Source organism: Equus przewalskii, chromosome 23, assembly GCF_037783145.1.
Source record: "Equus przewalskii isolate Varuska chromosome 23, EquPr2, whole genome shotgun sequence".
Lineage (NCBI taxonomy): Eukaryota > Metazoa > Chordata > Mammalia > Perissodactyla > Equidae > Equus > Equus przewalskii.
The window spans coordinates 15,856,209-15,881,887 of NC_091853.1; the positions used below are offsets into that span (position 1 = coordinate 15,856,209).

Consider the following 25,679-nt stretch of genomic DNA (forward strand, 5'->3'; position numbering starts at 1 on the left):
CCTATTTGTACTACTCAGCACTCTTCACTACGTCTACAAAAATACCTATTTTCCAATTTAGTTGAGTATGAGTATCACAGAAGTCTTTTCTAAATCATGTATTCACAAGGTCATTACATTCTAGAGGGAATATGCAGGGCCATATAGTCTAGCTTCAGTGAAAACCACAACAGAATGGCCCAGGGATACCAGAATTGCAACTCTCTTAAATCTTGTCCCTAGCCTTTTTTCAATGTAATAAACAGTTATTTATCATATAATGTGTCCCAGACCTTCTGTGAGTGCTAATGATATAAAACATAAGGCATAGTTCTTGCCTTTAATCTAATACATAACTAAATAAAATGTAAAGCTGACCTTAAAATCTTATGATAAAATGTTGGCTAATTACTGTGAGAGTGTGGTGGAAGGTGAAGGAAATTTTGGTGAGGATTAGGAAATGGAGTACTAGAGGCAGCCCTGAACTGCATGTAGGAATTCAATTGCAAAGAAATGGTAGTATTTTGTGGGTAGGGCTAAAACTTCCAAGCTGAAGAAATGACAAAAAGATATAAACTCATGAATATGAAAGCAGTAGTCAAAGACTTGAAAAGAGTCCAATGGTGTTAAGTAGAATGCAGAGGGTGAAGGGACATAAAACACAAGATCAGAAAGCTGGATTGAGACCAAATAACTGAAAGAAGGTCTTGAGTGAATTATTAAGGAATTTGTATTGATTAAATGGCAATGAGGATTCATTGGTATTTGTTGGAGCAAGGATAGCAGAAATGCTTGTTATATGGATTTTAAAAATATTACTTTGGCAGAAACAGCAATGATAGTATAAGGAGTAAGAGACTCAGAAACTGAAGACAGAAATAATAGTTGGAAGATTGTTACACTTGTTTAGGCAAGTGATATCAAAGGCCTGAAGTAAAAAGTGGGAATAGAAATGGAAGGGAAGATACAGATTTAAAATACAATGAAGAGGAAGAATCAGACTTCTGGAATGGTGGAGTAAGAACCACACAAATTTTCTCCTCATGAAAACAATGATAAGACTGGACATACCTGTCAAAAAATTCAGAACTCTATAAATTACGTTATCCAAAAATGTCAATTAAAAAAAATTATTAGACATCTCTCTCAGCCCCCCACCCCCCCCCCAAAAAAACCCACAGGAAAGTATGTCTTGTACACAGAGGGAAAAGAGCTATCAATAGAAACTATCTCTGAGTTGATTCAGATATTGGACTCAGCAAAGACTTCCAGGCAATGTGTCCAATGTACTAAAGGAAACCATGTTTAAAGAATTAAAGGAAAGTATGATGACAATGATTCATCAAATATAAAATAGCAATAATAAGATAAAAATTGTAAAATAGAACCAAATAAAAATCTTCAGTTGAAAAGTACAATAACTGAAATGAAAAATTCACTAGAGAGAATCAACAGCAGATTTGGGTTGGCAGAATAATCAATGAACTTGAAAATAGCTCAATAGACATTATCCTATCTGAAGAAAAAAAGAGTAAAAAAACATAAACAGAACCTCAGAGACCTGAGAGATTTCATCAAGCACACCAACATACAAATAATGGGAGTCCCAGAAGGAGAGGAAAGACAGAGAAAGGGGCATAAAAATTTTGAATATATAATTGTTGAATACTTTCCAAATTTGATTAAAACCCTTAATCAAGACATACAAGAAGCTTAGTGAAATCCAAGTAGGATAAACTCAAAGAGCTCCACACCTAGACACATCATAGTCAAACCACTGAAAAACAAAGTGAAAATCTTAAATGCTGCAAGAGAAAAATTGCTTATCATATTCAAGAGGACTACAACAAAATTAAAGTTTACTTCATATCAGAAAAAACATTGACCAAAGGTAGTGGGATGATATATTCAAATTAAACCCAAGGGAAGTAGAATGAAGTAAATAATAAATATTAGAGTAGAAACCAATAAAAGAAAAAGAAAAAATAGAGAAAATCCGGGCACAAGTAGGGTTTTTGTAAAGAGCAACAAAATTGATAACAGTTAGCTATACTGACCAAGGGGAACAAGTGAGATGACACAGATCACCAAAATCTGGATGGAAAGAGAGGACATAACCACTGACTCCACAGAAATTAATCAAATTGTATGGAAATTCAAGCAACAAATTAGACAACTTAGATGAAATAGGTAAATTTCTAGAAATACCCAAATTTGTGAAGTTGACTCATGAATTAGAAATTGTGAATAAATCTGTAACAAGAGAGAAACTGAGTTAGTAATTTAAAATCTTCTCACAGAGAAAAGTCTAGACACAGATGCCTTCACTGGAGAAATCTATGAAATATTCAAAAGATAAATAACACCAATAGTCCGTGAACCCTTTGAGGAAATTGAGGGAAAAGGAACCCTTGCTAACTTATTCTGTGAAGCCAGCCAGTATTATCCTGATCCCAAAGCCAAACAAATGTGTCATAAGAAAAGAAAACTGCAGACCTATATCCCTCTCCAATCTACATATAAAAATCTTCAAAAAAATATTAGCAAACCAAATCCAGCAACATATAAAAAGGATTATACAGCATGACCAAGTGGGATTTATCCCAGGAATGAAAAGCTGATTTAACACCCCAAAATCAATTAATACAATATGTCATATTAATAAAATAAGGGAGAAAACTTCACCTGATTAACTCAATTGATGCATTAAAAGCATTTCACAAAATTCAACATCCATTTATGGTAAAAATTCTCAACAAAATTAGAATATAAGGGAACCATCCTCTCCTGATAAAGGGCATATATAAAAACCTATAGCTAATGTCATACTTAATGAAATAAGTATATAAAGGAGGAAGAACAAGTTGGACAACTTGCAGGTGTGTGTGGAGAGGTTTAAATAATACCTATGAGATAAAGATGAGGTTAAAAATGGCAGTTGACATTTTAAAGTGGAGCTTATGGGAACTAAAGATATAGTTTCACTATATCAATGAGAATTGAAACCACTTCCTCATATCAATGAAAATTGAAACCACAGGGAGGCAGAGATGACCTAGGGGGAAAAAAGTCATAAGAAAAAGGAAAGAAGATTCAAGATGAAACATTAGAGGCACCTGAGTTAAAGGAATAGTGAAAGAAGAAATCAACAAAGGAAATTTAGAAATATTGATCAATAACTGCTGATCACTCATGCTCTGCCTCATTGAAATGACTACCAATTAGGGGTTGCTTTGAATCTATAATGTAAAAAGAGGGTTTCCTTGAAAAAAAAAAAATCCCCTTCAAGATATCTCTTCTCCTCTTACATTGTGGTTGTCAAATGATTGGACCAAGCTCAGGACGGATACATAAAAGTTTAAATTTATCTCCAAGGAAATAAGAAGAGTAACCAATTCATTCACCCTGCTCTTCACACATGGCTAAAGGCCCACAGCCTGGGAGATGCCCTTCCCCATTCCCTAACTGGAGAAGAATCCAGGGTGACCATGCCCTTCTCTCCACCAATGATGCTTTCTTTTTTTCCAGAAACTTGACAGAAGTCCTTCTAAATACACAACACTTGGAGTTCTTCAGGGATTTCCTCAAAGAACGGAAGGCTGAAAGCCCATTGCAGTTCCTGGTAGCCGTACAGAAGATCAGTATTGAGACAAATGAAAAGGTTTACAAGTCTCTCCTTGAAAATATAATCAAGACTTTCTTCCGTGGCAGAGTCTCTGCTGGTATGCATCCCCTCCTCCTGATACTGTTTCCTCCTCCATTTAGCATCTTATAAGAATAGTTTGGGAAAGAGCTTGTCTTATGTGACCCCCCTGAGAGAGCAGAACAGAGCAGCAGCCAGGGTAGAGCTGACATAGTGAAAGCAGAGAAAAACAATAATGAATCCAAAGCATGATAGTAGGAAAAGAAACCAAGTGCAAGACTCTTGCACTTATATGTGAAATACATCCTCTTGTTTAACTTTATTCAACCCTGAAAATAAGATTTTATTTAATCCCTATAAGGTAGGGATAAATAGCTCCATTTTACTAATGAGGAAGGTGAAACACAGAGAAGTTAACAAATGTTCAGTTGGTAGAATTTGAATTCAAACTCAAGTCATTTGACCCTCCAATCTATTAGACTGGAGGTGGACACAAAAGAAAGAGCTGTATGCAAGGTTGCAGCGTCCATCACCCATGGGTTGTAAAGAGAGTTGTGCTAGGAAGGAAAACTCTCTCCCCAAAAATCTTTGTTTCGTAAGTTTTGTCTTGCTTTCTTGCAAGGGGCAAGAGGCTTAAGGCAGGAGGGTAAGTCTGACCCATATAAATTCATCTTGGCTGGAAGCAGAAGGTGCAAGTAAAGCATTGACCTATAATTCTAGAGGAAAACCAAGTGGGTGAGCATGGTTCCACCCTGGGGGGTAAACAAATCTATAACAAAGCAATAAAGATAAAGCCTCCTGTTTTGACACAGATGAACAGACAGGGCTTTTCTGTGTGTTTGTTTTTTGTTTGTGGTAAACCAAGATAAAGTTATTCATTTTTGAAAGTAGAAAAAGAGGTAAAATTGGCAAATCTTTACTTGGAAGAAATATTTATTTGTTGAGTCTCAGGGTATCAAGTTCTATACATCATTTTGAATGATGTAGAAGAGAAATGAGAGTATGCTGATCCTGTCCTTTATAAGTTTTCCTGTCTTGTTAATGAGCACAATAGTCTCTGAACACCCCGAGAATCATATTGCCCTTATGATGCTTATTTGTAATCTTGAACTCTACGCCTACCCCAGCAATTTAACTTTAATTCTTTACTCTTCTACTTTCTTCCTAAACCACAAACTTCAAACTAGCTGCAGAAATGAGTCCTTTATACATTTCTTTCCCCTTAAGCACTCATCTTTAAAATTTGCATGGAACTAAACCAGGAAAGTACTTGATCTACAAATACACTTGCACATAATGTTCGAAATATGCTTTTGAGGGTTTTCAAACAAATTGTGGAGAACTCCATCTAACTAAATTGAGAATAAGAGACTATAAGACTCTAAGATGAAGACAAAACCAGCTACCTCAGAAATGGTAGACAAGAAGATGATGGCTTTTTCTCCCTCTCTTGCATTTTTTTAGAAGAAATGCTGCAGTGCAATGCCCCTATTATCAAAGAAATCTCTCACATGAATACTGTCAGCACAACCACATTGTTAACGCTCCAAAGCTATGTCATGAAATCTCTGGAAGAAAAGTGGTGAGTATTGCTGGGTGAATGCAGTGATCCTTTCTGAAGCTGCTCATTGGTTTCTGAAAGTTACGTTACTCAAGGAGTCTCACAATCTATTCTCGAAGTTCACTGTCAGAGCCTGCCTACAAAAGAAAAGCCAAACTTATCTTGAACCCCCTACCTACCTATCTACCTACATACACACACACACACACACACACACACTCACACACACACACACACACACATCCTGTTCATTTGACTTAACAAGGAACAATACAGCAGAGGTCAAGAAAGACAGACAGATTGAAACGGTAAGATGTGTATTTCTGAGTATCTCACCCTTCTCCAATTCCCACTTCACCTGCCTCCAAAAGCTAAGATAGGTTTGCCTTGACTATTACCTTGTATGTGTCAGGCTTTTGACTTCTTTGATATTCTTGGTCTCCTTCTGGCAGGTTTAAAGATTACCAAGAGCTTTTCCCACCTTGCCATCCGGAGGGGGAACCTCACGTTCCAGTTTTGCCTAGGAAACCCTCAAAGGCAGCAGCAGTTTACCTACAGGAATCCCAGGTCAGTGAGGAAGACAGTGAGGACGAGACATTAGGAGCAAGAAAAACCACTGCCTAGGCGTTGCTGGCCATACAAAAGAGTTTCACTGTTAGCTTATTTAATCACCAAGAACAACTGCTCTTTGAGGTAGGTTTTTAAACCCCCATTTTGCGAAGGAGGAATCTGAGACTCAACGAAATTGTTACAGTGGGAATTTGAAAAGAAATCTCTTCGTTATCTGTGATTAGAACCCATTGAGTGATTGGCACAGGGCTCAGATGCATGGAGATCAAAATGTCAATTTTTTTCCTGCTGAAAGCTAGCTTGGAGGACATGGATTGGCCATAAAGACAAATGGTTTGATAATCTTCTCTGCACCCAAATTCAACTTACTTACTCGTCCAATCATTGGCATCACAGAACAACTCAGGCCTCCACTTCCCGGGGTGAGCCCCTTACTGTATGACAAGGGGCAGGCCTGAACACAGGTGTCATGCAGACAAGCGTCTCCCAGAGAGAGAATGCAAAGAGTTGAGAGCAAAGCATGCCCATTTCCTTTTCCAAACTTGTCAATTATCTAATTCATTCTTTATCCCATGGGAGGAGAGAAAAAGAGAAGAGGAGACAGAAATGTTATTCAGGAAAGTCTCTCCATATGATGTGAGAAAAAAAATACATTATTTAAAAATCCTTTTAAATAACCCCTTGCTCAATGTGTCTTAGATTTCAACTAGTATCAGAAGGATTGGGGCCCAACTCTGACTCCAAAGGTCAGGCTAAGATATCTCTGAAAATAGTGTCTATGGCCATTGATCCAGTACTCCTGATATGAAAGTGTGCTGCTTTGTCTTTTCTCGTTTTTATTTCCTCCATACATGAATCAATTCCATGTCCAGGTACCAAGAATGATCATGAAGCACATTAAAAAGAATCTGCACCCAGAACCAGGACAGTTTGTTTTAATTTCAGGTCTTCCTTGTTCTTAGATAAAAGAAGAAACCAACCGAATGTACTTAATCCCTCCTTTGCGCCAAGCGCTGCATTGGGGTTTATGTATATAATCTCTGACCCTCATCACTACCCATCAGCTGTTGTTTCTATTTTCCCTGTGGAGCCATCAAGACACAGGTCAAGTAGGTTGACCCAAATTACACGACGAGGGGAAAACTAGGCTCCACGCTCAAAGTTTCTGATCCTAAATCCAGTGGGGTTTTTAACTTCACCACTGTTTACGTTGAGATTCCTCTCTGTAGAATGAGACAACTGAACTAGTTGATCAACAAGATTTTTTCTGGCTCTAAACATCAATTTCTCAGAGGGCAAATGAACTGGAGAATGGTCACTGGGTATCTATTAAGAAACGGATGAAGACACTTAAAAAATGCATTTGTGTGCGTGGGTGTGTGCTGTGTAAGAATGTGCATATAATTATATTTTTCTTTTTTCACTGCTTAGAAATGGTTCTACTCATTTCCTTATTTCTTCAACACGGCAAAATCTGCCTGAGCCATTATTCCCTTCTTCTGAGTCACACTCCTCTCTGTCCTCTGTTGCTTCCTGTTTTTAGCTCTCACACTGCCTCTCCCAATCACAGCACCTCAAATCTTCACTGTTGAAAGACAATGGTAGAAGGAGCATTGCCAATGCCCGCAGCCACACCTGGTTGGAGCGGAATCTTCCGTCCACCAGCCACTTAGTCTGGAAAAGTTTACACCAGTTCTTTGACCTGAGTTTCCTCCCCTTTAAATTGGAGTTAAAAATTATTCCTTATAAAGGAGGTGTTATGAGGATTAAATGTAATGAATGTCAAGTTTCTGGCACATACAGACTCTCAGTGGACAGCAGCTATACTCATGAATAAGTCATATCCCTCTCTCTTTCCCCAGACAAGAGGCTGGCTGAGAATGATCAGCTTTATCAAGAGCTTTTGCAAGTACCGCAGATTTATGTCTAATCCCAGCAAACGCCAGGAATTTGAAGACTATCTTCACTTAGAAGTACACAATAGCAAGGAAAGTAAGTCACATGTCTAATTTACCCCCTTTCCCTGTTGATGTTCCAGCCACAAGGGTTAGCCCAGATTAGAAGCTGCAAGCTTATTGCTTTGTGTCAAGCCTGTGTTAGCTGCAGTCTAGCAAGAACCCCAGGTCCTGGTGCAAAGCCAAGCCCAGGACTGCCTAGAGAGGACATGTGCCCAGTGGCTTCTGCTCAGGGAGCCAGAAAGGGTGAAGAATGACTAGTCTAAAGCACTGCGAGATCTTACATTCTGCAAACCTGTCTTTGTATCCTTTGTCTGTAGTATGGATTTATTCAACTACTGCATTCATTCGTTCATTCATTCATTGAACACACTTTGTGAGAATCCTCTATGTGGCAAGTGCTTTGCCAGGAGCTGGGGATAGAGTAGTGAACATGCAGCATAGGATCTTCCCTCATGGCACCTACAGTTTTGAGGGCAAGACAGAAGCTAAGAGCCACAGATGGTGGAGCCAGATTGCCTGGGTTTGAATCTGCCACTTTCTAACTGAAAGACCTTTCGAAAGTGACTTTGTGCCTTTTCCTCATCTGTAGAATGGAAGTAATAATTGTGCCTATTCCCTAGGGTTGTTGTGAGGATCAAGTGCGTTAATACATGTAAAGCATCTTGGAACATTCTGGGCAACAGTAAGGGCTATAAAAGGGTTAGCTAGTATTATTGCTAATATTATATAGTGGTGACAAGTGACCCCAATGATAATCACAGGGAGATCCTAATTAGTCAAGGGGGAGGATCCAGGAAGACTTCTCCCAGAAAATGACGTAAAGTTGAGTTTTCAGGAACGAGCAACAAGATTTATTTTATTTATCCTAAAATAAGAAAGAAGACGGTGCCATTCAAGAACTGAAATCAGGCTAGTTGGACTAAAGATGAATGAGATGGGGAAAGCGCCTGAAATGAGACAGTAGGGATGGATAGCGACAGAGCTCATCTCTCTGATGACTTTTGAGCAGTTCTAACTCTCAGTTGAGGCTGTAAAACACAAATTTTGCAATTGTATGTTTCTATGAAATAAATTCCTCCAGATGGAAGTAATGGGTAAATGGTTAAAAATAGTTAAATTTTGGCCCTCTAAAAACCTTGTGTTAATTAAACTCTCACCAACAGTATAAATGAGTGCGGATTCCTCACATTGTCACCAACATGGGATAGTATACATTTTTTTAAAACTGCCAATCTGGTAGATAAAAAATAATGTACCACTCCTATGTATTTTTAGTAATTGAACATCTTTATTGGTCATTTGCTGCCTTTTTTGAACTGTTTATGTCCTTTGTCTATTTTTCTATTGGAATTTTATTGTTATTATTATGTTTTCTAATGTGCAAAACGTTTTTGAACGTATGTTTTATCAACTGCTTCACAACCAAACATTTAGAGTTTAGGAATATTTCTAGCTCTTTTGTTTCTTCTTTTAAATAAAATCAGCTCAAACCATTATGCTGCAGAATGTAGGAAGTCCAGTTGCACCCTCCTTCCACTTCCCACATCCCCTGCATTGCCTGAGAGCCCAAGAACAGGCGTGCTTCTGCAGCTCAACCGGAGATCTACCCAACCAGCGGTCTGCTTTCCATCGCTATAGTTTAGCTTTTTCTAGGATCATTATATCCTCCAATTAACTGACCCATTTATTATTATGAAAGGATCTTCTTTATCCTTGGTAATATTCTTTTCTCTGAAATCTACTTTTTCTGATGTTAGTCACTCCAGTTTTCCTTGTACTACTGCGTTAGCATATGTATCTTTTTCTATTCCTTACTTACAGCCCATTTATGGCTTACATTTAAAGTGCTTTTCTTACAGCCAGCATATAGCCAGATCTTGCTTTAAAAAAAACAAAATCAATCTGACAACTTTAGCCTAATTGAGAGCCGATTGTTAGATATTCAGGAATTTTGTGAGCAAGTTGACAAACCAACGATAGCTTCAGAAATCAATCATGGTGGGAGTGTTTACTATAGAAATCGACAAATAATACAAATCAGACTCTCCCTCCCCTACCACAGAGAGTCTACAAGCATCCACTGCTCCAAGATTTCTTGGGTGGATTTAGCACCCTCTTTTCCTAAAATCCCTGACTATCATATCAACTTCAGCTGTTATCCAGACCTTTTTTTTCCTTTAAACTCAAATCTAAGTGATAAAAAAAGAAAGATTGTAAGATAGTAAGGAGGGACCTTATGTCTTGTTCAGTGCTATAACCCTAGCACCTAACACAGTGTCTGGGACATAAAAGGTGCTGGGTGTTTATTGAACGTTGAGGTGACCCTCCCATCCTATATGTAACACTGCACTGAAAGGAATCCCATTTACACCATAGGGGGCACCACGTCCACATCAGTTATTCCTGAACAAATATCCAGAATAAATGATTTATGGGAAGAATAGTAAATTCTAGAGCTGATTGACAATTTCCTTAAATCCAGCCAGGCAATTAACTAGGATCTACTTGTCAGATCTAACCCCGAACTGTTCTCTTCTCAGCCCTGAATCCCTATGAATGGATTTCTTCGGGTTACCTAGTCAAGAAACTTTCTAAAATAAGTGTCTTATTTTTCTGAGACACAATCCGAACCTTCTGTACTCTCCTTCTTATTCCTGTCTCTTTTCTACTCCAGCTTCCTACCCTCTTTCCTTTCTTTAACGAACTTTTTTTTTTCTTTTTTTTAAGATTTTATTTTTCCTTTTTCTCCCCAAAGCCCCCTGGTACATAGTTGTATATTTTTAGTTGTGGGTCCTTCTAGTTGTTGCATGTGGGACACCGCTTCAGCATGGCTTGATGAGTGGTGCCATGTCCAAGCCCAGGATCCAAACCAGTGAAACCCTGGGCCACCGAAACTGAGCACGTGAACTTAACCACTCGGCCACGGGGCCAGCCCCTTGACGAACTTTCTCTTTGCTCTTCGTGTTTTGGCTTTTTCTTTGTGTTGCTTTCCCAGTTTACTTCTAAATTACTTCTCTGATAAACCTTGAATAATCAACATCAGGACCACACATTCCATTTTGAAGTCACATTTGCATATTTAGTCTTTGTAGAAATGTTAGGGATTAGCATAATTATAGTGTGATTATATTTCTATTAGACAAGCACCAGGAAAACGCCTTTCAATACTCAGTTGATTTTTTTTTTTTTTTTTTTTTGGTATCTATGTTGTCATGCTATCTGATCAAATGGTTTTTTCAGCAATCCTTCAAGTTGAAGTAAAAGATTGAGACTAATGGTAGGGAATCACTATGTCAATCAGACCAAAGGTGGGTCCACAGTTTTCTTTCTTCATTTTAGTTTTATGCCCAGGTCAGAGGCTTCAGGCTTAAGAGTGAGCTGCTCAAACTAGATGTGAATTGCCTCCTCTTCTCTTTCAGATCTCTCCCCATCACCAAACGTATCAGGACGCCCAGTCTCAAACCCCACAAATGTCCGGAGTGTGGACCCTGAAAATGGAGATATAGTGCTTTCGAAGCGACGTATCTTTGGCCACAGGATTATCACTGTCAATTTTGCAGTCAATGATTTACATTTCTTTTCTGAAATAGAGAAGTAAGTTTTTCATCTCTCTTTCCCCCCATGGCTTTCCATTCTTAGTACCTCCCTGCAGACTGGAGTAGCCTATAAGTGGCACAGTGATTTCAGCCCTGACAGGCTGAAAATCTCCATCTGAAAATCTCACTGAATGCTGTCACTCTATCCATTTCCACCATTCTTTCCTTTGGGTCTGCAAAGCTCTTCAGTATTCTGGGGTTCCCAATAGTGAAATGCACTTACTTATACTCAAGAAGGGGAGCACTTTTTTTCCTATTATTTATTAATATGATAGGGGTCCTCTTCTGTCGCACCATTGGACCAATAGTTCTTTAGTTAAAGCAAGGAATTATAATAATAAAAATTATGTGTGTGCGTGACATTAAACAGATGTTTTTAATTTAAAATATGTTAATGTACATTCACTCACCTGTCAAACTTTTGATATAAAGCCAAAGCCATTCCACTAATTGGAAGTCCACATATTATTCTTATGTAAGCTATACCCTAAACGTTACCTACTAATTCCAATTTTTCTCTTCTTAAAGTGGAGTGAGAATTTAAAGGTTACTGCAAAGCAATTTAATCCTTCTGGATTTTTATACTCGTGTTTTTCAATGTTTTGAATTGACTTGCCACACCTAACTCAATAGCAATTTTCAAAAAGCAACTTGCCTTTATTGGAACATTCCAAAGCATTCCGATTTATTTTCACAGAAACAACAAACACCTTTTCTTTTCATGTTCAAATTTTGTCAATTTTCATAAATTGTGAATTATAGTAACAAGCACAACAGGCAAAAATATTGGGGAAGAAACATGACTAACTCAGTAAATATCTGCCTCAACTAGTTGGAGAAATGTGAGTGTACTGGAGAAGGGACCACCAGTGTGTACCGTCAGCGGGCCACAGGCATCAGTCAGTGTGCTTCCGGAAGTGCAGAGCACCTGGTGACTCAACACATCACTAGGGGCATTTGGTTAAGATCTTCCACTGCCCCCAGTAAGGGATTTAGCTCAGTTCCACAAACACTTGTTGCTTGCTTTCTCTGTCATGGCACTGAATTTGGCACTGGAGATACAAAAAACAACTAAGACATTGCTCTCTACTCTCCAAGATCCCATAGACAAATGGGGATGGCAGAAAAGACACACAAAAAAGTGAGGAAGTGGGTTGATAGGTGCTATGGACAAGTCAGGCCCAGGAAGTGCATTTAGACAGACAAGTGAGTCCTCAGGTATGATTTCTTGGGAGACTGGTAGCTGCATTTTGAAGGATGAGTAGGGGCTAGTGAGATTAAAAAAAAAAAAAAAAAAGTGTGAAAGGAGGAGGCAAGTGAGGAGCAGAAGAAATACCAGAGTGAACAGCCTCTGCAGCTCCAAGTCCCGTCGCCGGTGTCTCTGCTTTCTCCCTTGCCCTCTACAACCTGTTCTCAGCCCAGCAGCCGGAGCAGCCTTTCAACAGTGTAAACCAGATTATATCACTCTCCTGCCTAAAATGTTCCGGTGGCTTCCGATTACCACTGGAATAAAGTCCAAAGGTCCTCCCATTGCCTAAAGGGCTCTGCAGGAGCAGGACCTACCTACCGCTGGGAGCTCACCTCTTGCTCCTCGCTGCTTGCCCCCTGCTCCGGCTCTGAGGCTCCACTCTGCGCCACCCGCGCTGCTGCTCAGCTGCTGCCTGCTTCAGAGCCCCTGCGCCTGCTGCTCCCGCTGTGGGAAGAAGCCCCAGCCCTCAAGTCTTCAAGTGACTGTCTCTTTCTTTCTCTTTGTTCCAGTCTCAGTGCCCATCCCCTTCCCAACCCCCCTTCTGTTGTCTTCATAGCACTCTACTGGGTATTTAAGGATTCGTTTGTTTACTTATAAACTCCTTCCCTTCATTGATTTGTGAGCTCCTGGAAACCAGGACTCTGTTTACAATGTTCACTGCCGATCCCCTGCTCCCGGAACTGTGCCTGGCACAGAGTAAACCCTTAATAAGTGTCCACTGATTGAATAAAGGCATGGATATGCAAAACAGGCTTATAATGGGGGCTGGCCCCGTGGCCGAGTGGTTAAGTTCGCGCGCTCCGCTGCAGGCGGCCCAGTGTTTCGTTGGTTCGAATCCTGGGCGCGGACATGGCACTGCTCATCAGACCACACTGAGGCAGCGTCCCACATGCCACAACTAGAAGGACCCACAACGAAGAATATACAACTATGTACTGGGGGGCTTTGGGGAGAAAAAGGAAAAAATAAAATCTTTAAAAAAAAAAAACAAAACAGGCTTGTAATGGGAAAACCGTGGTTACCAGGTATGTAAAATAGTTAGGATTTAAAATGGCCTGAGGGAAGTAAGCTGTGTACTTAAATCGAGAGAAGGTATAACTGAGAGATACTTGATAGTTAATAAAAGAATACGTTGCTGGGAGACAGAGTACAAGAGGGGTTACCAGGGGCCGGGGGAGATGAGGAATGGGAGTTAGTGTTTAATGGGCATGGAGTTTTAGTTTGGGAAGATGGAAAAATTTCTGGAGATGGATGGTGGTGGTGATTATATAACAATGTGCATGTACTTAATGCCACTGAACCAGTTAACAATGGTTACACTGGTAAATTTTATGTTATATATATTTTACTACAACAAAAAGAATTTTTAAGAAAAGGAATGTTGCTTCCAAGAGTAGTGGTAATTGTGAGAGGGTCAGCACAGGAGGGGAAAGAAAGAGCAAGACAGCCCTTAGCCCTTGCAGTAGTCAGAGGCGAAACTGGGGCAGGGGCTGGGATGGGTAAAGAGGAGGGGATGGGCTACATAAGGGAGTTAGTAGTACAGAAATACACTTGAAGAAGCACTTAGCATATTATCTGACATGTGGTTGTCGCCCAATTGGTATTTGATGATGGATGAATTATGATTGACTGAATGAAGTCACAACCTGGCCCAGGATTGGCCCTGTCTCTTTTAGGCCAGAAAGAGGTCTGGGCTAGCCACCCTATTTAGTCACTGCTTTCATCTTCTCCTTGCTAATTTCCTACTTCCTGCCTCTTTTTAGATTTAACAATTTGGTGAGTTCATCTCAGGTGCTACTGTTCAACCGGGCATACAACGAGAATGATGTGATCCTCCTGAGGTCCAAAATTAACATCATCCTAAAGCTATTCTTGCATTCTGAGATCCCTCCAAGGCTGAGGGTAAGAGGGACTCCCGCTCCTCTCTGGCCTTTTGCCAAGAAGCATTTCCCCCACAAGAATCCTGAAAGCTAGTTGTCAGGTACTTCCTAAGCCGTGGGTCAGCCAGATGTCCTTTACCTAGCAGCCCCATGAAAAGCTTCTGCCTTCTGGGGAGGGGGTGGTCTTGAAGGTCCTGGGGGGCCAAGAGAGGTTTTCTGCCTTCCTTGGAGCCTCTGCCAGTGACAGGCTCCCATTCTTTGGATAGGTGAATATCTCTGACTCCCAGAGGGATGCCATCCTTGCTACCATTGCAGAGGGCCACCTAGATCGGAACACCTTCCACGGGGCTGTCATGTCTCTCTTCCCCGTCATTATGTACTTCTGGAAAAGGTAACTATCTCCCCTCACCCGAGGACCACGAGGTCAGGAAAACACGTTTGACTTTCTAGAGAGTTTTCTGTCTTCCTCTAGCCCTCTGTTTCACAGTCTCTAGTTTCGTGGGAACTGAGAGGGCGCATTCTTATTCTCCTCGCCGCCCTCCATCCCTCACACTCTCACACTGAACACTGAATCAGAGGATGGAAGGCCAAGTAAGACTGGGGATCAGAATGCCTGCTTCCCGTCTCTTCCCTGTACTTGCTTGGAACAAGGGCGTTAGGTTTTCTTAGGTGTAGATTCCTCGCCTAAGGGTGAGGGTGGACCCCAGCTACTTGGGGAGAGGTTCTGTCGAGGCTAACACAACTGTGCTAGTGCTTAACAAGCCTCATGGAAGCAGCAAAGCCAGAAAAGTTTTGCCCTGTTAAGGCCAGATCCCATACTTACTGCTAAAGGCACAGTTGCTAGATATTTCAGTTTTCAAGAGGAGCTAGAAATTCAGATTTTTGGTGTCATATTTCCCAAGGTTAAAGTGGCAAATGTGGCAATTAACTCGAAACAAAAACATGGTGAGGAAGCTGGGAAGGCCAAAAAAATAAAACGAAAACCAACAAAATATCTGCATGACAAATGCAAGCCGTGTGGTCCGCCCGTTCCTGATCTTCCTGTCCAGGTGTGGGCTGAGAGTCTGGCCTAGGTTCTCTCAGCTGGTTCCTTACTCCTGTGGTCCACAGTGGCGCCAGCTCACATCTTCCACATAGTGAATGGCAGTGCCCTGTGTGATGGTGACCAGAGGACAAGTGGCTGCAATGTCCCCAGACCAGGCTAATTGGGATATTTAGATTATTATGTGAGTCCAGCTCTTTGGGGCTCCCCTCTCCCAAACACACACAAAAAGTTACTTTATGAAAATGGAAGTGTAAAGATTACTTACCAATCACCAACCTTTACTTTAAAATCTCTAAGATAATTATTTAATACAGGATCCAAGGAAATACAAAAATCTAAGTTCGAGATAACCAGATTAGCCTTTTGAACACCAACTGCTATCTAGCACTTAATTCGAGACTGGATTCTAGTTCTCCACACCAGAACTTAGTGGGAATTCATCCCGAAACTTTCTGGAGGACCAGGAATCTCTGGGAAATATATTCTGCTCCTGGTTTGAGTCAGCACTCAGCTCTCTCTCATGCCTCCTTAGAAAGTATAGGGATGCTTCAGACAGGCTTTGAATCCCTAATCCTCGTGCAGCTGGCTCTTATCTGCTTTCCTATATACTACAAAGAGTTTTATGTTGTGCACTGTGCCCATGTATATTATCTCAGATGAACCTCTCGACAACACTGTGAGGTGGGTAGGGCAAAGCATTATTGTCCCTATGAGGAAACTGAGGTTCAGAGTGGTTAAGGGACTTGCCAAGGATCACTTGGTAAACGGTAAAACCGGGAGTAGAAACCAGGTCTCTTGGCCTCTTAAGCACCATAGAGAATGCATCCGTAGCATGTTGGGAGGTCTATGATGGGAGGGAGACCCAGTTTAGCTAGTGGAATGGGAGAAACCAACTGTGATCAAATAGAGTCCCTCTTGGGGAGGGGGAAGGAGGGCAGCAGTCAAGACCACCAGAGTCAAGTCAGGAAAAAAAATAAATGCAGTCTCAGCCAAGACCAACGTCCAAGGGGTCCAATCCAAGGGCTGAGGGATAGCAAGGGTTTAGGGACCAGGGAGGAAGAGACGGAGAGTGTTGCGAGGGCTTCTCAGGTTGCAGTGAGTATGTGAGTCTGAGTTCATGTGAGGAACCAGGGTCTACTCCAGGGAAGAGGCTGTTGGGAGTAAGGTGAGGGGGTCACAGCTCTCAGTAAGGAATAGGATGGAACTCGGGGATCAGGAACCGAGAGGAGGCCAGTCAGATGGTCTGGCTGCAGCATCTCATAGTCTGATGATGAAGAGAGCACCCCAGAGGTTAACCCCACCCCAGGTTTGGGTACCGCAGGCTTTTTACAGACTCTGTTCACTGGTGATTCCAGAAGGAAGTCCCAAGATATTGCCCATGCCAAGCCCTCACTGGAGCTGGGCCTGGACAAAGAGGAGGCCTCAGAAGAAGGGCCACTCTGAGGCCAAACGCTCTCCTCTTCTCTGTTGGACACCCCTCTCTCTGAGAGGACTGGTTCCAACCTGGTTCCCTTGAGTTCAGTGTTCTAGCCCCTGGGCTGGTGATTTTCTCCCTGTGACCAGAAGCCATTCTTCTCACAGGTTTTGTTCCTGGAAGGCAAACCGCTCTTACTTCCAGTACAGGGGGAAGAAGTTAAAGGACATAAGAATTCCTCCTAAACCTGTGTACAAGTACCCTCCTTGGAGTGGAGGTAAGTTCCACCATGACCCACAGCCCCGTTCTCTAGCACACGAGACTCACGAAGGCAAAGTGAGGGCCAAGAAGGACCAGCTGAAGACTTCACAGAGGGTGTTTGCTGGAGGGATAGGCATCTTGTTAACTTGGCCCTCAGAGAAGCATTAAAGTATATTTACCTGTGGCTATCAGTGCTAGCAAAAGGGTACCCACCCATGCACTGCTCCCCAGCAGGACCTCCCAGGATGCCTCTGGGTGTGTGGGTCACAGTGTCCACGGTGCGTAAATGGAGCTGGTGACCTGCTTTATGGCTGTTGACGAGCCCCGGCTCCAACTGTCTCCATTCACCCTACCATTTGAAAAGCATCTATTTTAAAGTGTTAAATGAGAAAATAGAAAAGTGGATGCAGATATATAAGTGGATATATATAGTTTTTATGAAAGCATGGGAAAGAACTTAGAAGTAAACATCAAGTGTTAATAGAATTATCTCTGGGCGGGGTGATTATGAGAGGCTTATATATTTATTATTAACATATTATCAATTATACTTTATTAATGTATATTATTTATATATTGTGTATTAGTAGTATATTTATAAATAAATAGTAAGTATATATATATATGTGTGTGTTTTCTCAGCACAGAGCAGTTAAACTCAGTCCCTTTCCCAGCACCTGTGCTGGGATCGGTACCCGAGCAACAGGGAGCTTTACCGAGAGGGAGGAGGGTGCACAGGACACTGCCTGGCGATGGCAAGGCTGGATGTCTCTGCAGTGGAAAGTTCTGGGAACCAAAGAGAACAGATCTATGAATCTGGGAACAGTACTAGCGTCAGAACAAAATATAGAGATAGAGCAGAAGTCTTAAAAAGAGCACCCCAGAGGCCGGCCCAGTGGCGCAGCGATTAAGTTCACACGTTCTGCTTCGGCGGCCCGGGGTTCACTGGTTTGGATCCCAGGATGCGGACATGGCACCGCTTGGCAAGCCATGCTGTGGTAGGCATCTCATGTATAAAATGGAGGAAGACGGGAATGGATGTTAGCTCAGGGCCAGTCTTCCTCAGCAAAAAGACGAAGGATTGGCAGCAGATGTTAGCTCAGAGCTAATCTTCCTCAAAAAAATAAATAAAAGAGCAGCTCACAGTCCCATGATGGGGCTGAGCATTCTGTTGTTTCAGCTCAAAGCTGCTCAATTCTCATGCCTATTTTCCCAGATACTTACCCCCGCCCCCACTCCAGCCCTCAAAACAAGCATCCTACCGCCTACTTGGAGTTCAAACAAGGGCCCTTGAGACCTGAATCCATCTCTGGTTTGCCTGAATGGTCGAAGAAGCAACTCAGACCGGCTGTAGGGCCCAGCTCCTGCCCCTCTGAGAGCGTCCTCACCTTAGTAAGCAGCAAACCACCGACCTCCCCGGCTGCAGCCGCCCGGATGGGCAGTGAACGTTGTTCGTTGTCATCATCTCTGCCTTGTGAAATGTTGCATCAGCAGACAGAAATCAGCAATCTTTTCAGTACACGGGGCAAAATGTCCCTGTGGGTGCAAGGGCTTATTTAGGAGGGGGGTTGGAGGTAGGGAAGAGGAGGAGTAAGAGGAAAAGGAGCAGAGGAGTGGCAGGTGGCAGGTGGCAGGTGGTGGTGGTGGGGGGAACCATGCTCCCTCAGAGCACCAACAAAATGCCTTTTGTGGTAGCTAAAGAACCTCAGCCTTCGGTTCGTTTCCTGTTGCTGAGCTCCAGGGAAGTAAATCCCCAAATCTTTTCTGGTGTCAGAAGTTGGAAAAGGGCAGCAGGATGCCCTGAATTAAGAGGTCAGGCCACTGGGGTTGCAGGCCTAGAGAGTCATCATGTAGGAGCTGAGGGCTCTGGAGCATCTTGCTTTCCCTCTCTCAGCCTCGGACCCTGAATCTCAATACAGAGGTTTGAGTTTAGGTCAGGTCTAGCATTTACATCCTGTAATCCAAGGAATGTGAAACCGGAGCTTTCTTACTTACATAACAAGATTTATTTTGTGGGGTGTCCCTGTAAGGGTTTTTAATGCTCCCCTTCCTTCTTCCCCAGGAGACCACGCCATCTTAAGATTCACCTTGCTCAGAGGTGTTGAGTGGCTTTGGCCTCAGCCGCGGGAAGCAGTAGCAAGTTCAATCCAAAACTGTGAGTTGGAGTTGGAACCCCACTGATCTTAACAGTCCACAACTCAATTAGAGGACAACTCTAAGGCCAGCTTGGCCAATTCCTTATTGACCGCAAGGAGACTGAGACCTCCCCCCAAAATGTGAAGTGACTTGCTCAAGATCACACAGCTCGTGAGTGACAGAGATGGCATGAGAAGCAGGTCTCCTGATTGTCCTTCCAGGGCTCTGAGCACAGCTCTCATTTGAATAATCGTGTCTTCTTGATTCTTTTATATCCTCTTGCAGGGGTGCCTAAATCTTCTCTATATCCCCACTGGCTCTTCTGCCCGTTTCCAGGTACAGTGTGTGATCTTTATTAAGAGACAATCATCACACCCCACTCTTCCTTTCCCCTCCCACCGAGAGCACCTGCTGGCTGGAACAGGACCTCCTGCTTCTTGGCAGCTCCTGCTAGTGGTCTTCTCATCCCTGTGAATAACACTCTGGTCCCTGCCCCCCATACTGAGGCCATGTTATATCCTTTTTCTTCCCCATCTTCATCTTCAAGGGGTCAATCCCATTCCCAAGCACTAAACCGGCCTTCATTTCCACGTGGTTTCTCCCAACAAGCCTTTCCTTTCTATCCCAATTGTCAGCTTCTATTGCCAGGTTGGGGATGCTGCGTCCCTGCTTCTTGCAGGCGTGAAATGCCAGCTTGCCTGGCCTGCCCATTTGCATATGTTCCCTTGTTGTTTAATGGGGAGGCCACAAGGAAACATTGCCCATGATCCATGGAGTCCAAACAGCCCTAGAGTCTTGATTCTAGGGTTCATCTGGCCTAATCTCCCAATTTTGCATCCCTGAGTCTATGGGGTTGGCATCATGAACTTTGCATCCAGATGAAATGTCTCCCATGACAAAAAATATGGCAGCATCCAGACCAGGTCTCCTGGATGTCCCTGGAGCATCACTTCTTCACCCTCACTTCCCAACTCCATCCCTGGAAGTGTTCCCTGGACACTGTCCTGGGACGGTCCTCCCCAGGCTGGGGGCCTCCAGGGAGTGTCTGTGCCTTGAGTTCTGACGCAGTTTTTCTCTGTATTTGTCTTTAGCTTCATCTACCAACCTCACCCAGTCAAGACACGTGCTGTCCTCCGTGCAGCTGTATCCTGTCCCAGGGTAGGCATGAGCTGAAGTCTTCTTCATCAGTTCAGAGCTGCTGTGCCCAAGTGTACACTGAGAGATGGGGAAGAAACTCCCCAGAGACCCAGCTCCACATCCTGACACTCCTCAGCACATAGAACCAAGAAGTTGAGCTTGCTGCTTCTGGAGAGGCCTGTAGTCTGGGAAGTTAGGGGAAGGTTTCTCTGTGGGTGTCCTTGCCCACCTTGAACCAGAATGGGCAATTTTAGGAAGTCAGAGCCCCTGACCCATCTTCCAGTAGAACACTATTGCTGGGGGAAGTGTCCCAGATGATCTTTTATTGCCAGCTTCCCTCATACTCCAGTCCTTCAGATGGACTCCAGCATAAGATGGGAAAGAAAGAAAAGCTGGTCTTCTCCTTGGCAGGATATTGGCAATGAGAACAGAAAGGATCTGAGCCTGTCAAGATCTGACTCAGGCTAACTCACTCTGTACAAGCATCAGAGTGAGGCTGATGCTAAGTTAGGGTTCTAGGAGTATTTCCAGGGGTCATGGAAACCACAGCTGTGCAGTGCCAAAGTGCTGCTTGAAGGTCAGGGTTATAGACAGCAGCCTCTGTAAATGGCAGGCTTGGCTTCCACACCAACCATGCCGCCTTCTCAGACTGCTGCAAGTCCAACCAGGGCCTGGAGCTGCCCAGGTATAATTTGCCAGTGCTGGTGCCTGGAAGACAACTCAGGGACTCTGATGCTCTTTGCACAGAAAGGCAATGCGTGGCTTCAGAGGTTACAAGCTCTTGGGAAGTGAGGTGAGCGTAAGAATGCAAGGGGCCCAATCTTGAAGGCAAAGGGTTTTGGTTTGGGCCATTACCATTCCTAAAGGGAATGACAGCAACAAACCAGCAGAGAACACGATGCCAGCTACCTTATCACCATTGTGTAACTGGCCACTCCTCTCTTCCTTCAGACGAAAATTACCCGGCTCCAAAAAGGAAAAGAAATAAGCAAGTCAGGCCCCCAACAGAGGCACATCATCTCTCAGAAGCATCCTAACACCGACAGAACTTTTCTGGTCAGAAGTGAAATGCCCTGGCGCCATCTGCCTTGGAAAGATCAATGGGGTGACAGCCCAGATGTGGCAGAACCGGACTGCAGTGGGTAAGATGTGGGCAGAGAGCATGAGCAGAAGTACCTCTGCCTTCCCTGAGCCTGGCAGTCCTTCAGAGATGACTTTTCCACAGTGGGCATGTAACAGAACACAGTACTCTTGGGGTCAGGAGTCCTGGGTTCTCCTCTCACTCTGCAGCTGCATGGCCTTGAGCAAATTCGTGGCTCAGAGTTGTTGAATAATCCCATGACAAATGTAGGTAGATGGTATGGAACACTCTGGGAAGCAAGGTGCTGTTTGTATCAGCAGTGACAGATGGGGTCTTTTAGTGCTAGGATCTCCCATATGGACAATGATTCACACCCACTGTCTCAGCAAACCCTCAGCACCCTGTGAGTAACCATGTCGGAAATAATTTATTTTTAAACAGATAAAGAAACTGACACACACAGAGGGTAAGTGACTTTCCCAAGATCACTAGGTAGCGAATGGCAGAGTCTGGGCTAGAACACACCACTTGTGATTCCTTGGCTCGTTCTCATTCCATGGTGACCATCTACACAAGCTTTCATGCACTAAAGGAATAGTTCTTCCCTGGAGTTCTGTTCATTTGCCAATTAATAGATAAAGAGACTCTTAGGAAAATTTGTGACCTAAAGGCCTAAATTATTGTCATAGTTTTAGAGAAACTAGGCCCATTTTCTGTCCTTTGACGAAAATCAGAAGTAAAATGACGGAATGTCCTAAAGGAGTCCTCACTCCTTTGATAGAATTGAGGAGAGGTTGGCTCCATAGGTTGCAGAACAAGGAAAGATTAGAAAGCTTATCGAAGAATCCTTTCGAATCTCCAGCCAAAGGTTCCTGCCATGCTGATGTTCTTTATTTCCTAGACTTTTCTCAAGGATGAAAATGTTGTGGTGTCAGACCAGGGCTCACGAACACCCACGATTGTGAATCATCTGGGTAGGGCTGTGATGTAGCAGGTCTGGGAAGGCTACAGGCAGATGTGGCAGAGGAGGTCTGGATGCAGGCGAGGTGTGGAGGCCCCCAAGCCACTGGGAAAAGGTCCAGCGAGGCAAGCATTCTGCAAAAGAAAGGACTAGAAGAAGGGAGTGAGGCTTCCCTCCCCTAACAGGGCTTCAATTAACAGAAGGAGGAGAGAGCGTGAGACAGAATTCCAGTTCCTAAAAACCAAGCAAGAAACTAAGGCAAGAAGCCAGGAAAGGAATGGAGAAGAGCTGAATTGCTGGAATTGAGGTGCCAGGAAAGGGCTTGGTCAAAAAGGAATAAGTCAAGAGCCCGTGCATGGAATCAGAGGATGTTAGGCCAGCAACAAGGTGATTGATAAATATCCAGTAAAATATTGACTCAGGGTCACGTGCCTACATACCCTCACATTGGACTGAGGCAAGGTTGAACCTACAGATGGACAGTAGGTGGGTCCCCCTGAAGGAAAAGAAAGATCATTCAATGGACTTATTTGAAACCGTGATCTTTGCCCATTTCTTTATTCTCTCTCTCTCTACACACTCACCCATAGGTACACCCACGTGCAGGTACACAAGCACACACAAACATATTACTTACACGGCCTCACGACACTTTGTAGGATCAACCTGAATAGGAAAAAAAAAGTCTACTCTTTTGTGGAGTCTTGCTGATTGCTTCCTTTGGTTTCTTATGCTCTCCATTCAGAGATCCCAGATCTAGCATTTTCTAACACCAGATTTAGGCTAATGTCACAAAGTCAATCACCAAGAATGCAAGCAGGTAATATAAATGAGTAAGGCAACCCATGACAGATAAAAGGGAGTGGGAGAGACTGTGATGGACTGGAGAACACATCTCAAAGGGGACAGTGACAGCCCCAGCCTGCCAACCCAGTGTTGCTAGAGCTTCTTAACTTAGGAAAAAAATAAGAAAGGAAAGAAAAGAAGGGAGGGAGAGGGAGGAGGGAAAAAGGGAAAAGGAGAAAAGAAAAAAGAGTGCGAAATTTAAAATGTTTGTAATACCAGGCAAGTCAAACAAAATTTGGCTATAGACAGGACTGGGCCACAGCTCAACAAATTGCAATCTTTGCTTTAAGCTTTTTCTTTCCCCTTGAAATTATATTTGGGCCCTAGGTCTACCTTAGACAGAAAATATGGGAGGGGAGGAAGAAGCATCCCAATAATAGACCCATAGGGACCACTGACATCCAAGGAAAAGGCCGAGGAAGTAGGGTCAGTAAGGAAGCTGGTTTATTCTAGTCCCTGTGTTAGTTCTCTATTGCTGCTGTAACAAATTACCAGAAACTTCAGGGCTTAACACAAAATTACCATCTTACAGCTCTGTAGGTGAGAAGTCTGGCCTGAGACTCATCAGGCTAATGTCAAGATAAAGGACTGCATTCCTTTCTGGAAGTTCTAGGAGTGGATCCATTTCCTGCCCCTTTAGGTTGTTGGCAGAATTTATTCCTCACGGCTGTAGCTCTGAGGTCTTGTTTCCTTGCTGACTGTCAGCCTTTCTTTGCCTGATTGAAAAAGCCTCAACTCCTTAGTGGCATATGCAAGACCATGGACAAGCTGACCCCAGTCAAGGTTTCCAGGTTTATCTCTTGCCTCTTCCCCTTGTGCATTCCACCCTCCAGCAACAATTGTCTAAAACGTCCTCCCTTTCTTCTCCACCTGGTGATAAAAGACACCACAATGGTGACAGCTGGCTTTCTCCTCTCTCCTCTCCTCTTTGTTTCTGTGGCGCACTTTTCTTCCTCTTTGGAGATGCTTGTTCATGTATGTGCCTCACCTACTAGGATATACTTTTGTAGGCATAGACCATGTCTCCTTTTGCTTTGTGCCTCCCACACCTACCACAGTGACATGCAGATAATAGTTGCCCCATAAATAGGCATTGAATGCCTGAGTAAACGAACCGTGCCGGGTGCTGGGAATGTAGTGAAGAAAACAGAACGTGCAGTTTTCTGGGGCACTGACCTTACAGTCGATTAGAGCAGACAGTGCTATTTATCAGAAAATCAAATCAGAAATCAATTACAGTTGTGACGAGCACAGTCAAGAAGAAACATCAAGTGCTGCTTTCTTTGCAAAATTTTTTATGTTCCAACAGACCCTGATGCTTTAAGAACTTTTTGTTTTTTTAGGAAGCTCACACAACCCATTCAGACTAAAGAGCAACAGAAAGAGGCAGAGAAGAGAGACCTGCCTTCCACTTCCAGGAGCCCTTTCAGCTACGTGTGTCAGGGAGCGACACGAAATCTCTCCTCTTTCTACAGAAGTATGAAAAGACGTCTGTGCCTCTTCTTAAGTGCCTCCAACTGACCCAAGTGTCGCCACGGAGGAGGGGGAGGCTCATGTTTGCAGCACCTTGGGGTGCCAGCCCTCACCCCTGTGCCTCAACCAGGGCTGCAGGTCATTAGCCAGAATAAAGGATGTCCATATTCACAATCCGTGGGCCTCCCAGCCTCTTCTTAAAGGAAGGGGCACAGGGAAACAATATGTTGCTCCCCAGAGGGCTCCCAAGGTCATTTCCAATTCAAGAGATTAGCAGAAATACTACTTCCCATCCTGAATCAAGACCATGGGCCAGGGGCCGGCTCTGTAGCCAAGTGGTTAAGTTTGCGTGCTACGCTGCGGCGGCCCAGGGTTCGGATCCTGGGCGCGGACGTGGCGCCGCTCGTCAGGCCACGTTGAGGCAGCGTCCCATGAGCCACAACTAGAAGGACCTGCAACTAAGATATACAACTATGTACGGGGGCAGCGGGGAGGGGAGTTGGGGAGATAAAGCAGAAAAAAAGAAAGATTGGCAACAGTTGTTAGCTCAGGTGCCAATCTTTAAAAAAAAAAGAAAAAAAAAGACCATGGGCCAGCGGGTCTCCTCCAGTGGCTCTGACACATGGGCCCTCCCCTGACCAACAGAGCCCAGGCCTAAAGGCCCTGCTGCCATTCCTTCAGAGCTCAAGTTCTTCCATGAGCAGGCTGGTTTTAAATCCCATCTCTCCTTAGTAATTTTGTGATCATCATCAAATTACTTAACCTAGTGTGTCCCAACACCTTTGCGTGTGAAATGGAGATGATAATGTCTGCCTCAGAGAGTTGTTTGGGGTCTAACTTGAGATCTTGTGGGCCAAGTGCACAGCATGTGGCCAGTCACAGAGTTGGG

General features: G+C 43.4%; 1 protein-coding gene across 3 annotated transcripts in view; it reads left to right on the plus strand.

The window, feature by feature from the left end:
* The window catches only part of RGSL1 (regulator of G protein signaling like 1), a 66,797-nt gene extending 41,831 nt beyond the window's left edge, over nucleotides 1–24,966 (plus strand). For all 3 annotated transcript variants that reach the window (XM_070590887.1, XM_070590886.1, XM_070590888.1), the window contains exons 12-23: nucleotides 3,508–3,701; nucleotides 5,087–5,204; nucleotides 5,636–5,750; nucleotides 7,616–7,745; nucleotides 11,131–11,305; nucleotides 14,320–14,458; nucleotides 14,703–14,827; nucleotides 17,063–17,172; nucleotides 19,219–19,311; nucleotides 20,384–20,450; nucleotides 21,381–21,571; nucleotides 24,661–24,966. In XM_070590887.1, coding sequence (XP_070446988.1) covers nucleotides 3,508–3,701; nucleotides 5,087–5,204; nucleotides 5,636–5,750; nucleotides 7,616–7,745; nucleotides 11,131–11,305; nucleotides 14,320–14,458; nucleotides 14,703–14,827; nucleotides 17,063–17,172; nucleotides 19,219–19,311; nucleotides 20,384–20,450; nucleotides 21,381–21,417 — 1,303 coding nt within the window. In that variant the 3' untranslated portion in view covers nucleotides 21,418–21,571; nucleotides 24,661–24,966. The remainder of the gene's footprint in view (nucleotides 1–3,507; nucleotides 3,702–5,086; nucleotides 5,205–5,635; nucleotides 5,751–7,615; nucleotides 7,746–11,130; nucleotides 11,306–14,319; nucleotides 14,459–14,702; nucleotides 14,828–17,062; nucleotides 17,173–19,218; nucleotides 19,312–20,383; nucleotides 20,451–21,380; nucleotides 21,572–24,660) is intronic.
* Nucleotides 24,967–25,679: the final 713 nt, after the last annotated feature.